This window comes from Oryzias latipes, chromosome 16 (assembly GCF_002234675.1).
Source record: "Oryzias latipes chromosome 16, ASM223467v1".
NCBI classification, from domain to species: domain Eukaryota; kingdom Metazoa; phylum Chordata; class Actinopteri; order Beloniformes; family Adrianichthyidae; genus Oryzias; species Oryzias latipes.
The window spans coordinates 29,198,488-29,212,768 of record NC_019874.2 but is presented as its reverse complement, the minus strand read 5'-3'; the positions used below and the strand labels follow the sequence as shown (position 1 = coordinate 29,212,768).

Sequence of the window (14,281 nt, the reverse complement as noted above, 5' to 3'; positions counted from 1 at the left end):
TGCATCTCATCACAGATATGATTTCATCCCAGAATTATGACACCTGTGATTTCTGAAGATTTGATTTCTTTTTTGGGGGGTGGGGGTGGGGGTGGGTGAGTCTGATGGAAGTGTGAAAACTGAAGACCCATAGGTGGTTTGTGGAGTTGTGAATCCACTCAGCATCGGCATTCCCCTCGTGAAGGGGGCAGTAAAGGGGCTGTCGGTGGTCAATAGAGAGACAGTAATCAGCCCCTCCTCAGCTGCAGACGAGGGAAAATTCCATCGATTATCGCTCAGCCTCCGTGAATCTTTGTTAGAGCAGAATGCTCCGGCGTGAGGAACAAAACCAGACTAGATAAAACAGGTTTTTTTCCACATTTCTGCGCGGAACAGAGACTTTTTCCTCAACTCTGCAGCTTTGTTTGTTTTTTTGACTGATGTGTTAATGAATCCAGGAACAAGCTAGGTGTGGCTGGTGACGGGACTAATTTCTGCTCACAGATGGGAGCGGCTTGCTCCACTGTGTTTTTGAGTTACGCTCCGGTGCTCAGAGAGCTCCTAAAGTCTGCGTGGTTTCATGGGTTTGATTCAGCCACAGGTCACCCGGAGATCAATGGCTAGTGGAGTTACACGTGTTCTGTGGTGCTGGTGGAGGCCAAAGCGGGTGCAGCGATCCAAATAACACTTAAAAGGACAGCTTAGTGATCGGTTTCACTTTATATGTTTCATCTTATTTGCAGATGACTGTTCCATCACTGGAAACCGTTTGTCGGTCTTACACTGGAAGGTTTCTCGAGCTCAGATCCAGATTTTTAGTTTTATCATTTATATTTTAATCAAGCTTGCATTTTGACTTCTTTCTTACACCAGCTTTGTGATTCTGCATCTGATCTTTATGTCTTTGAACGAACACTTAATGTGGAGCCAGCCTCCCTGCATTCATGCAGTTGTGCTTCAGAAAGAAGCAGGACCAAGCACAGAGCCCTGGGGAACACCATGACTGACTGCTCTGTGGGAATACTCACGAACAAAGTGGAATTGGTCAGAAAAACATGACTTATGACAACCAAAGTAACAAAAATGTTGTCCAATCGAAATGTTTTTTTTAAATCCAACAAAACTACAATTCCTAGAGACCCATCCACCTTCATACTTGGTATCATTGAAAAGCCCAAGATGTCCTCTGCAGATACCAAAACGAGTTCAGTCAGTAGTATGTATGGAATGTATGGAATATTCAGGTTTAGAAAATGCTCTCTACAGAGAACACATGCGGGTAATTAGGAGGTTTAACCAGTTATGGCACAGAGATGGAAATGTTTGAAGATCTGCTAGGAACATGAACGTGGGGCAATGAACCCTCAACTCAGAGGGAAGAACCAACTCCAGTAAAGCCGTAAATCCTCCACTGCAGGAAAAGAACATTTTCCTGTTGAAGAAGAACCTCTGGATGATACGTTCATCACTTCTTCTTCTGTATTGCACCGTTACCAAGCACCAAAACCCAGACTGGATCTGACGGATTACCAGATACAGAGTTGATATGAACTTTAAGTCTTAAAATAATTATTATTTGTGTAGATTTTCATTCAATTTTAAGCTCAGTGTATTTCCTATGTCACAAATAAACCCTTTTTTTCATTTGTAGTTTTTGTCTGCTCCTGGTGTACAATGATTTGAAAAAAGAAATACACAAAAATGTAACTTTGAGCTAAATTCTCTTTAAATACGTCCCCAATCCTCTGACGTGAACATTTTTAAAAAGACCCATAAGACTTTTTCCCAGTTATAACTCTGACCATGAAACTGCTCTGGAGCATTATGCTAGAAGCCTAAATCCTGTTGGTACCTGGACTTGAACCAGCAACCCTCCCAGTCCATGTCACTAACCACTAGACCTTGTTAGATGGAAGATGGATCAGGTGATAACTCCTTATTTCTGAATAGCATGCCTGAGCAAATGTTGCTGCCTAAAAAACACCTGCAACCATTTTTTTGGTGAGCTTTATAAAACTATTAAATAATTGATCCATGACTTTATATTGGACCAACCTGCAGGGCAGGCCATTAAAGATGTTTAATGATAAAAAATATGGGATTGTAGAAGGGTAAAAAATCATATTATTCACAAATTTCTATCATTTTTAATGGTATAACCCTGTGGCTCCTCTGGCTTCAACACAGTCTGCATGGGGGAGGACTTTAGAACAACCTGAGGCTGAGCCTGACATGAGCTTACAGCTAATTAGAGTTTTTGAAGGCGGAGTTACGAAAACTAGGAAGAATAATATTAACCATCCACCTCAAAAAAAAAAAGGTGGAGCCAAAAAGATCCCATCATTCACTTGTACAGCGAAGACCACAAACTCAACAAAAAGTGTTCCAATAGGATCATGGAGAACATCCATGTCTGTGCAGCTCAGTTCCTCAGTGATGGCTGCCACAGCAGCAGCATCCTTCAGCCAGTTAACACAGCATCACCCCCCCCCCCCCCAAACACACACACACCAGCAGCAGAAGCTGCATTTTAAATGTCAGTACAGACTCTGAGGGGGGGGTGGAGGGGGTCAGTCTGCAGCAGCACACATGAAACCAGAACCGGCCCCTCAGTCCTTCTCCATCACACTTTCCCCGCTGGTTTTCCACAAGGTCATTTTGACGCACCACGCACAGCATCCCGAAGCTGCGCGCCCGCGTGCACAGATAGCAAATTCACGGATTTAAATCAGCACACATACACACACACACACACACACACACACACACAAAAACTTTAGGGTGCCAAACGTAAAATGAAAGTGAGCTTCGGTATGAATTTGTGATTCTGCAGCGGAGAAGGATACGCAAGGGCATCGGTGCCAAAGCGGCCGTCATGAGAGAGCACCGGGGGGGGGGGGGGGGGTTCTGTCGGGTTCGGCGCATTTTGGCCAAAAAGCGCATCCAGAGGATCATTTTATAACATGAAAACCCAAATCTTTCTCCTCCTGGGTTCTGTTGTCTACGCCCCCTGCGGACCACGATAAAACACACCTTTGAACGGATACATGAGTGCTTGTAAGGGACATTCTGCTCGTGCGCGCGCGTCTTCAAACAGCCGCAGATCCAGAAAAGACTGGATGCGGCTCGTTTCAGAGTCACGTTAAGAGTGAACTCCAAATTGGTTTCTTACCTTTCTGAGGCAGGAAGGTGAGCGCGTGCCAGGGTGACCGAGATCCACGCAGAGCAGGGAGTCACCGGAGAGCTGGAGGAGAAAGGCGCTCCTCCTGTGATGGACGCTGACGTAGCACCGCGGACCTGCGCACGGTGACACTGCCTCTTCTTCCTTCTCCTCCTCCTTCTTCTCTTCCTCCTCTAGCACACAGAAGGGATGTCAGACTCAGATGAGGCCTCCGCGTCACATTTTATTCAGGTGGAAACGCGCGTTTCTCATTTGGCGCAGTGGCGAGTGTCAGTCGAGCCTCGCCGTGCACGTGTTTGGACTCGTGCCAGTAATTGGCCTGTAAAGGGATCACGAGGACGCCCCTGGTGGAAAATGACTCACAGGTTTTCTCTAATCAACGCAGCATCACAACGCTGTGAAATCATTTATCGAGGATTATTTACGCAAAAACTGAAGAATCGCATGAGCGCGTGACCCTGGAGTGCACATCATCTCTGGTTCCCATGGCGACGGGATCTTTACCTTGTCCAAAAGTCAGTCCTCTGCTTCCAAAAGTGATGGACACTTCTCTGCTGCTTGTGTCGGCCACCTAAGCAGCAGATGAAACGTTTACGTTACTGCGCGCGTGCGTGACAGCTGCCCTCGCTGTCATCAGCAGCAGTCAGACCCGATGATGCGTTCAGGGGCTTCGGGTTTTCAGCTGCTATCATCTCTATTGATCCGCAGCTCCTGCAGCTTGGAGGCTGCAGTCGGAGTCTGAAAACTGGAGGAACTTTTCTTCAGTTCTGGCTTCTTTTCAGAGCTGCCAAACAAAACCGATTTCAAAATTATTTATTAAGCTTTACAAGCGAAAAACGTCAGGGTTCATAGTTCATAATTTCCAAATAGACCTGCTTTTAACCGCACGAGGAATGCCGTTTTAAGCTTTTAGTTGTTTTTTTAGAATCAAAATTTCAGGTTTTTATTTTGTATTTTTTATTTATCTATATCCTTTTCCAGTCATTCGGAGACACATGTGAGTCTGATTCTCTTCCAAATCCTCCTTGAAGGTGAGGTTTTCTTCTTCACTCGGGTGAACACTCAAACTCTTGAATCCGTTACTACCATTCATATGCAGGAATTTGGCCTTATCAAAAACAATCTGAACCCAAGAGCTTGAACACTACCTCAACTGGGAACGCTTTATAAATAAAGTTGGATTGAATGGAAAATTGTTGGAGGTCAGAATCCATTCATTGCTTTTCCCTCCACTCACTGTCTTTGCAAATGTTGTTCACTTGACCTTATTACAGAATGTGAAAAACTGGTGGCTTTGTTCGCCAGGGAAACATTAATGAAAAGACCAGAGAAAGGATAGTTTATTTTTATTTTTTGAAAAGATTGTTTAAATCAAAATGACGACGCTGTAGGTTTTGGGAGGTTTTCTGAATCTAAAACAGGTTGGTCGCCACCTGGTGGTCATATTAGGAGATTTCAATGTGTTTCTTGGATCTTTCTAGAGGGTTTCTGAAAAACAAATAAAAAAAATTATTTTTTGTTCTTGAATATCAATTTTTATTTATTTTTTTACATTTACCTATGAGAGAAACATCCCTTTATTACATCATTTGACAACTTTTTTTCCTACGAGAACTGCATGTTCAATTTAAGTAATATTTGTTATTTTACAATCCATTAGGTTTATAACACCAATGTTTACATACTAAAAAATCTGTTTTATTTTTCTATTTAATTTTGAGTATTTCGACATCTATTTCTATCATTTTATGTTTTTGTGCACATGCTATATTTTTTTTAAATAAAAGCAATATTTCTCAAGAGTATTTGAAGATGATCAGAGACATTTTCAGGAAGCTCAGTAAGAGAAAGTCAGCCGGTTTAGGTCCAGACTTAGAGGCGCTTGGTTCAGAACACCCATTTTTTTTCTTTGAAAATACACAGACAGACTCTTTTCTGTGTTAACTAAAAAGATCTTGAGCTCATCAACTGTGGAGGACCATCTGTTTGAGGATTTAAAGGACCGAGATCATAGTTTCGTCACATCATCACACTACCACCACCATGTCTGAATACTGCTGCTCTGATGTTCTTTTTCTGTTCATTTTGAGTCCAGGTGTTTGAGCTGAAACTTTATTTTGTGTCTCGTGGGAACATCCGTTCAGAAGTGAAGTGGATCATCCAGATGTTCCTCTGGGTTCTTGTTCCTCAGCTGTGTCTTTCTTCTTGAATTCTCCCATGGATCCACGTTTGTCCCAAAGTCTCTTTCTGACTGTTGGATCATTAAAGTTTGACCTTAAGCCCAACCTTCTTCCCATCTTCTTCTGTTTTGTTGATGACGTCTGGGGTGAGTCCCATTAAAGTTCTTGAACTCAGTACTTGTTGGTCAGTTTTCTTCATGCGTAGATAATAGATCCTACAGAGGTTTTCCGGAGTCCCAAAGTTGCAGAAATGACACTTATTGGTTCCCCCTAAAATGCTAATTAAGCATATTGTCCCTGCTGATGATTCACTGGTAATAATGCTAATTTAATTTTTTTATTCTGAAAACTTTAACTTTTTTTATCTTCACAAAAATAACAAAAACATGAATATTTTAGTGAATCATTTAAACCTTAAAATAAATTAGAATCAGAGATGGCTTTTAAACTGAAAAAATAATATTTTCATAACTTAAATTAATGGAGTTTTATTTCAGATTCAAATGTTCTGATTACATTTTCATGATTTCGCCAGATTTATGGTATTTTTTTATGTTTCTACAAAATTTAAATAAATTCGATTTTAAATAATTCGTTTAGTGGATGCTTTTTTTTACCTTTATTTGTTAAAAGCGTGAAAAAAACCATTATAGTTGAGGGGGCGTGGCCTTCCCCCATGCATCTCATTGGTGAGATTTATGCGCACATGCGCGGACACGATGCGCCTCTCTGCGTCCTCCTTGTGTCTGAGGAGGAGGAAAAGGCGCAGACGCTCCAGATGCCAGCAGATGATGAAGATGCTTCCTCTTTTCTGCTGTTTTGAGGACGTGTGAGGGGGCTGGACGAGAGAGGTTTTGGTATTTTTTTTAAATCCTGAAACGAGGCGCCGCGGGCGCGCGCACAGGTAGATGAGATGCAGGTGTGACCATGAGAGCGGCAGGCATGGATCTGCTGTGGAGGATCCTCGCTGCCTTCAGCTTCGACTGCTTCAAATCCGACTCTTCCTCTTCGAGGTGGGCTTTGTTCCGGAAAATTCCCGGGTCTGTGGGTTTTTTTTGGGGGGGGGGGGGGGGTGCTTCTTCCAGTTCTAAATCCGCGCTCCTGCGCATTAATCCGGTGTGAATTCTGATTTTTTTTTTCTTCTTCATGAGTCAATGTGAAGTGTTTACATAAAAATGATGTCAGGGATTGGAGGGAACGGTTGTCATGACAACAGGTTCTCTCCTTCTTTCTCCGCGGCTCTTTTGCTGATTGAACCCCTTCATTTATCCAATTAAAGGGGATGGCGGAGCTTCACGCTCACGGACCCAGCAGTCAGTCTGCTGTTGAGCCGTCGTCTGAAAGCTCCGCCCACCCCGCCTGCTCCTGTCTGACCTGTTAGGCCGAGTGGTTTTGAACCGTTTTTTTTTTTTTTTGTTCAGGAGTGCACCTGAAAAACCTGCTGCTGCTGTCATGTTTTTTTGTGATTTCATCTTTCAGAAATCTTGGCCTTGCTACCTCAGGGTTTCATATTTAAAAAAAAACAAAATTTGAGTGGTGTGATGGTGGTGGCAGTATTGTGATATGGGGTTGCTTTAGCCGTTACGGTTCAATGTCAAAAGCAGCAAAACCATCATGACCACGGTTTCCTTCTCTGCTCTCATAAACCGCTGGATATTCGGGCGGTCTGTGGATGAAAATGGTCAAACCTGTACGAGCTGACAGGTGGTCCGCACAAAACATCAAGGTCGTAGGTCACTCTGAGCCTGTAGGGAGAAAATGTTCATGCACATCTTTTTCTACAGGCATGCTGTAGAAAAAAAGTCACAGTGAACGGTCCGGTAGGTGAGTTGCACAGATTTTTTCATTTCATCAAAGCCTCTAAATTCTGTGCACATTAGTGCTGTATCTGTGATACATGCATGCAGCCTGACTGTTAGAAACTAGACAATAAGAGTGTAGTTTGAGTGGACATCCTACAGTAGGAGTGTTAGAAAAGATAAATCGCGATAGCTCATTTGGCGATACTTGGATCGATACAAAATGCTGCCAGGGTGATATTTATTTAATTATTTCTGAGTGTCCTTCAGTGTCTGACTCTTCTCTTCCACTTAAAGTGGAGCACAGCAGCTTCACGGCGGCTAATAGGCTAACGCACTCAGCATCGGCTAAAACGCTGTCGGCAAAGCGGGCCAGAGTTCTGCAGAACCTCCCAGCAGTAGATTCTAGTTAAACGACCAGATCGATCAGAAGGATTGTGTACAACGATCAGGGTTACTAGTTTACTTCTGTGTGTGTGAGAAAGCGTGGCTGCAGCGATGCAGTGCAGACTGATATGTAAACAAAACAGTCTCCTTCATCCTGTCATGCTGCTGCATCATCATCACACTTTATTGTTTCTGCAAAGAATTAATGCTTTTCCCCCCCTTTATCTTTGAAGCACCATTCAGGCTCCTGTTTCACGTTTTCGTTTAAAAAGTATTGGAGAAGCTACAGTTAGCAATATTGAAAATAAACAGCACTTTATTTCCTCAATCATTCTTTGAACCTTATTGGTTAAGGCACATTTATTCCTTTTTTTTTCTTATACTAAAACATATTTTGTTGTGGAAATCGGACAATGTTGACTCTTACCTTTCTATATTTTAAGCTACCAAAATAAAAGCATTATGCATTTGCCTGGGTAAAAGCAACTTATATATGAGACACAGTTGCAGTGCTTAACATTGTGATCATAAAATAAACAGAATTTGACAATTTTATTACAATGTAAAAAGAAAGAAAATGTGTTCCGGTACAATATCGGGATACGTATCGTATCGTGGGGCGATTATCAGGAAACGAATCGTATCGCCAGACTCTTGCCAATACACACCCCTATCCTACAGATGTCCTTCCTACAGGCACTTACAGATCACGTGCACACCGCGTGCGTGCAGCATTTGCGGTCGGTCAGTAAGTACTCGCACCTTACCAACAACCCCATCACCTGCGCTCACCTTAAAGGTCGTGCCGCACAGCCACTACATACATTTTGCACAGATTGGTCATACAAAGTTGTGGTTTTTGCGTAAAATTTTCACAGATGTATCACAAATAAACCACGTTAAACCCACAGAAGAAGTACAAATAAACCACGCAAAGAACGCGTAAATCTACGTAGAGCAGAGCCGTGCGTGATTATTGTGCTGTTTGTATGCAGTTCGCGCGTCGATTACGTAATTTGAATGTGATATGCCCGTCTTATTCGCGACATAAAAATTGTACATCGCTGGCACGTGTGTGAAAAGTCACTTAGACATATGTGAAAGTTGCCGACAGCCACAAATTTGCGTATAAACGACTGAAAATATGCGTAAACTGCGTAGTTCTGGCCAGAAATTTTGAAAAGACCCGTCGGCTGAAACCCTCGACGGACATCTGGGCACATCGACGAACGCAAGAAACACTTGGGAATGATCACGCATGGATCACGAAAGACTGAAATGTCATATGTAAAAAATGCGCGATATGTTTACAGTGGCTGTGTGCTACGATGTGGCGTCTCCATGACTCTTTCCGGACAACCTGAGAGCCCACAGCACCTGGACAGGTTAACCCCCATATGACTGAGACTTGAGACATTCCAGGACTGATCCAACTCAAATGTTGGGTTGTGTCTATATTCCTTCACTAGGGACTGCATAGGACGCCATATAGCGCGTTCACCATTTTGTAGAGCCGTCCGAATCTACAGGTTTCAAAATCGAGTGCCTTAGAAAGAAAATGTAGTGCGCATCGCTGGTCACTAGATTGGCAAATATAGACCACAATGCATTGCGTCTGATCAATTTTCCTGTCAAAATAATGTATTTCAATGTCATTTTTATAAACCCTTCATGTTTTCATCATCAGAACACAGTGGATTCATGCAAAGTCTTTGGAAAATGCTCATTCAGACGCATATTTAGTATTTATTTTCACCTCATCCGGTGACAGACCAGATATTAGATTCTCATCAGAGAAATCGGAATAATAGTAAACAGAATTTTCCACATCATCCAATTTGTGGCTCAAAACAAATGTTTACCTTTAATTTTAGGCAAGAAGCTTTTAATTCTCTAAAGTTTATTGTTCAAATGGTGGAATTGAAGCATTCAGAAAACTTTCTTCTCCTGTCAATTTCTACTCATTTTAAACAAATGTTGTGTTTATTTCTGTGTCTGAATGCAAAGCGGAAGAACAACAGGCTGTTTCCTCAGATGAGCCTGAGTGACTGCAGAGTCACGCCGATGGCGTTTAAGATGAATACCTGCCTCGTTTTTCACCTGGAAATCTCCAGGTGAAAAGATAAAACCTTCGGTCTCGGTTGCAGCGTCACCAGAACACAAACAGACAAACGCGGCTCATTTGATCAGATCTTTATCTGCATATGCTGGAAAAAAGTTAAAAAAGAAAAACACACACAATGTGACAAATCCAAATAAAAAACGGAGATTCTTAGTTTATTTTTTTTAATTCAGCTACTTTATAATCCGTTCCTGCTTCCGTATTTAGATTTACAGACAAACTGTTTGGCCTTTTGGCAACTTAACCTTTTCTGAAAGTTAGCCTTATGCTGTATTACAGTAACCTGCAGTAACTAGTAGTAGAAAGTATTATAAATAACATTAAGTAACATTTGACTCATTACATGTTAAGTAATTTGGGTTTTACAACATAAATGCAACAAATGGAGGCATTTAAAATGAAAAACAAAAACAAATGTATATATACTGTATATATTGATTTCTGCTTCTGGTCATTCTTGTCTCTTAATACGTTTGGACGTTTTTTACTGATTGAGGTTTTGTGTCGGCCTTCATCGAATGAAACACTTGAATTTGATACTTTTGTGATCCTATTACGTGCATTCGGTCCTCTTTTCTGTTGTTTTAAACTTTTTGGCAGCATTATTTTGGTCCAGGACATGAAAACACGTTTCATTTGACAACTTCTGGTAAAAAAGAAAAAAAACATCGGTGCAAAGATCTGTATACCAGCTGAAACTTATTTGAAGCAATATATGAAACCGTTTCTGTCCAAAAATATTCAGCTGTAAATATTCTTTAGCCAATTTTTTTATCCTTTAGTATTCCTTTTTGAGCTTTTGTTTTTTTCCTACTTTATAATTTGCTTCATCATTACTAAATCTTTAAATCTTTTCTTTTGAGGAAATTCTCAAAGTTTAAACACCTAGAAGCAAAATATAAATGTATAAATCCAAACTCAAAGCAGAGTAAAAAAAAAAAAAAAACTGGTGAAATATATGCACAGTTCAGAGGATTTATTCCAAGGGGTTTCGCATTTATGTGTCATAAATATTTGTGTCTATTTTTAACCACAAACCTTCACGTTAAATTGTGAATTGTGGGCGGGTGTTGTTGTCATTCTTACGCCATCGTAAACGGCTGATGTGTACGATCAGCCGAGTTCAGAGACAACTGAGGGTCAAAGGAAGAAACTTGGCTAAGTTAAGGTCGGATGAACTTTAACCTTTGATGTTTGAGTTGATGGAACTTCAGGCCTTCCTCTCCTCTGGCCTCTGCCCCTTCAGGTCTCCTACTAAGCTGAGCTCCAGCCAGGCCGGCAGCCTGGACAGCAGCTCCCTGACCGGATCTCTGTCTCTGGGTCCGGATCTCCTGCACTGCCAGTGCTGCATTTCCTACGGCTCCCGCCTCAAGCGCCTCTCCTGCGGCCACCTTTACTGCAGCCCCTGCTGCGACCAGATCGTCAACCTGGCCTTCGAGGACATCGAGGGCCTGTCCGACTACCCCTGTCCCATGTGCAAGTCCATCCGTCAGCTGGGGGGCCTGGGGCCGTCGTCCTCGGGCTGCCTGTACGGACCCTGCGGCATGCCGCCGGAGCAGCAGTCGGCGGGAAAGCAGCACGGGAGCCGGTGGGGGTGAAGCTCCTCGCCTGAAAGCACTGCCATGAAACCATCATCCGCTTTCTGTGGGTGGAGGGGAAGAAGAAGTCCTGCGTAGAGGAACAGCATGCACTTCTGTTTTTTACTGGACTCCATAGTCTGTATTTTAACAATTCTAACCTTCTGACTTTTGACCGTTCCGAAGCTTTGTTTTTTTTGCACATCAAACCGTTAAACGTGCATCAAATGTTCGGGTTTACCGTCTGACTGTGCCATGCTGCCTTCCAGTGTTTGAAATATTTATTTTGTCTACAAAAAATAAACGTTTGTGAGCGTGTGAGTGACATGGTTTTATTCAGAGGAACTCATGATATGAACAGAAAGCCTGAGCCCAAACGTGAACATCAAAGCATGCTGCTTGTAAAAATGTGGCAACGTTAGATGTTCGTACCAAAATCTTTAAATAGGAGCGAGCAGAAAAAAGCGTGATTTTCTTGTCCATGGAAGACGAACGGAGGGGGTTGGCATCCTGCCGTGCGCTCGCGTGTGGATGAGGATTCACAGCGTGTTATGGTTTCGCCGTGCTGGAAGGTCATGTGAGGTGCGTTCCCACAAGAACAAACACCAGAAAAACGGGAACAGAAGCCATCTACTTTACAAACCCGCTTGGGTTTGAAGCTCCGCCTCCTCTCTGCGGCCCACAGTCAGGTCGACGCCGGCTGCGTACTGAACACTCGCCGGCGGACTCATGGGAGGTTAAAGCTAACTTCCCTTTGCTTCTGGCGCTGCAGGTCCTGTGAGAGCAGGTCTTTAGGAGTCAATGAAAAAAACACCAGAGAAGTTCAAACAAAAAGCGGCGGTTCTGTGTGGGCTGCAGCCTGATCCAGAACCAGGAAATAACACTGAAGTGGATGTTCTGCAGAGCGGCACTAAAATAGCTCCTGTGTCCTAAATTCCACATTGGAGTCGGCGGTCCCAGAGACCCACTGCTACAGACGGATCCTGGTTCAGTCTATCTGTCCTCTGTGGATAAGAAAGTTAAAAATACCCCCCCCAGTGTTCTTCTTGAAGGCGCCGAGGCGGTTTCTAGATAAACGGACGTCTTTTCAGCTCCTCCCTTTTCCCACGCAGCAAACACGCCGCTCGGTTTCCACCAGAACAGGTTTCTTCATTCACTGACGTTGGTTTTGCTACCCGGTGGAAAATGGGGGAGGGCTCAGTCACGGCCTGTCGCTCTTGGGCAGTTTGGCGTTTGGGGGGGGGTGGTACCGAGGGTCAGCGCGACCTTCCGTAACCGAGGAGTGTCCGAACAGAAACGTGTGCTTGTTGCTGCCCCCCAAGTCTTTACCGCCGGGCCGGGGTGCCGGGGTGGCGGTAGGGGGCGGGGCCCTGGAGACGTGCCGGTTGGACGATGGCGGGGGCGCCGCTTTACCCACCGACCGGGGCTTGGAGGCGGAGAAGAGGAAAGTGGCGTTGTTGGTGTTCTGGTTCAGGTTGGCGTCGGCGTGCCGGGGCTCGGTCGTCACTGTGGGGGGGTCCAGATCCGCACCGGGGGACAACTGGGCTAGCTTATCTTGGAGCTGCTGCACCTCCTGAGCCAGACGCTCCACAGGGTGGAGGTGGTTGGAGGTGACCGGGTGGGAAAAGGCCTGAGGACAGAGAACAGACAAATGAGCTCAGGTCAGCAGGTCACAGTCCGCTTTACAGAGTCCTGACCCGGAACCGAGCCGGCACCACGCCTCTAGACCACAGATGGGTTCTATGGGAAGACCACAGATTATACTGAATTTTTAAAATCTGAGACTTGAAAGATCTTCAGCAGAAACTGAGGCTAGAGATCATTGACTCAAGAATAAAATCCAGCCTTTCGTTGGATTTAAGGGGCATCATGTTTCCTCACAGCGTTTGAAGGTTTAAGCAGTGGTCCCCAACCCAGGGCTACGAACCGGTCCGTGGGACAGTTGGTACCGGGCCGAAGGGAAAAAACGTCTGATGAAGGCAGTTTTATCTCGTTCAAGCCGCTCGGCCGCGTGTTGAAAATACAGCCACTGCTTTCTTAAAGCGGCCGCACCGACCGCTAAAATGAAACCTCCAGGCTGGCAAAGTTAGCAAAAAACAAACGTATTTGGAGAGTTTCTGTTGCCAGAAAAGATCCAGAGTGGAAACAGAAGAAGTCTTCAACTTCAAAATAAAAGACATCTGCATTTACCAGACAAAAAAACAAATATGGAATTATTGTTAAAGTTGTTCCCACAGACCATAATTAATAATAATAATTCTCAATAGCTGTCTAAAGTTACGAGGACGCTGCTAATAAATTCATTAAACAGTGGATCACATTTACATTATCACATTTAGAAAATACCAGTTTTAGCGACAGTTTTCTTCAGCCTCAAAAGTTGTACGAGGCTGAAGTTGGCGTCTGATTTTTGTAACTTCCACTTTGACAGTTGATATTTTACAGAGGATGAAGGTAAACTTTCTCTTCAAAAGTTAAGGAAACTGGAAGCTGAAAGATTAAAACCCGACGTCCATAATTCCCTCGGACCGTGGAAATACTGTCCGACATTAAACCGGTCTGTGGCCTGAAAAAGAAACGGCTTTCGTTCCATCACCTTCCAAGTCTAAAGAGCAAATCCTTCATAAAGAAACGTTTCCTGAAGACTGAGACGGTTTTACTGAAGAATGCGATTAAATCTTCAGTTAAAAGATCAACCTGAGACCAAGAAACTAAACAAAAATATCACCTGCAGCTGAAGGGACTCAACCTTTGTCCTCCACTGTGGATGTTTAAAGTATTTTATTGTAAATTCAACAATATGAAGTTCAAATTAAACTACAACATCCACTAACGCCTGAATCCTCTGCAACCTTTAAATGTATGACGGCTTTTTTTTTTTAAATTTCCACGACTTCAGCCTGTCACAGACTGCTCCACAAACCTCGTGAAGAAGGTGAGTGCTCCTCGTCTATTCTTACCGTTACCGTGGAGACAGCACAGGCAGAACCTCCATTTTTGGAGCTGCTGATCCAGAAGAAAAAGGGGGGAACTTCAATAAGCTCCCAATTTATCGG

The 14,281-nt window shown here is 43.6% G+C and overlaps 3 protein-coding genes across 3 annotated transcripts in view; 1 reads left to right on the top strand and 2 right to left on the bottom strand.

Moving 5' to 3' along the window:
* Positions 1 to 3,973, bottom strand: part of LOC101164923 (synaptic vesicle glycoprotein 2A) — a 35,605-nt gene extending 31,632 nt beyond the window's left edge. Inside the window, exon 1 of the mRNA XM_023964183.1 lies at positions 3,152 to 3,973. The gene's annotated coding sequence lies outside the window, so the exon portion shown is untranslated. The remainder of the gene's footprint in view (positions 1 to 3,151) is intronic.
* Positions 3,974 to 6,037: 2,064 nt separating this feature from the next.
* On the top strand, positions 6,038 to 11,546 carry LOC101173654. Its single transcript, XM_004078377.4, has 2 exons — positions 6,038 to 6,353; positions 10,895 to 11,546. The coding sequence occupies exons 1-2, from the start codon at positions 6,268 to 6,270 to the stop codon at positions 11,244 to 11,246; spliced, it is 438 nt and encodes a 145-aa protein (XP_004078425.1). The 5' UTR covers positions 6,038 to 6,267; the 3' UTR covers positions 11,247 to 11,546.
* The window catches only part of mtmr11 (myotubularin related protein 11), a 30,846-nt gene continuing 28,108 nt past the window's right edge, over positions 11,544 to 14,281 (bottom strand). Inside the window, exon 17 of the mRNA XM_023964053.1 lies at positions 11,544 to 12,855. Coding sequence (XP_023819821.1) covers positions 12,427 to 12,855 — 429 coding nt within the window. The 3' untranslated portion in view covers positions 11,544 to 12,426. The remainder of the gene's footprint in view (positions 12,856 to 14,281) is intronic.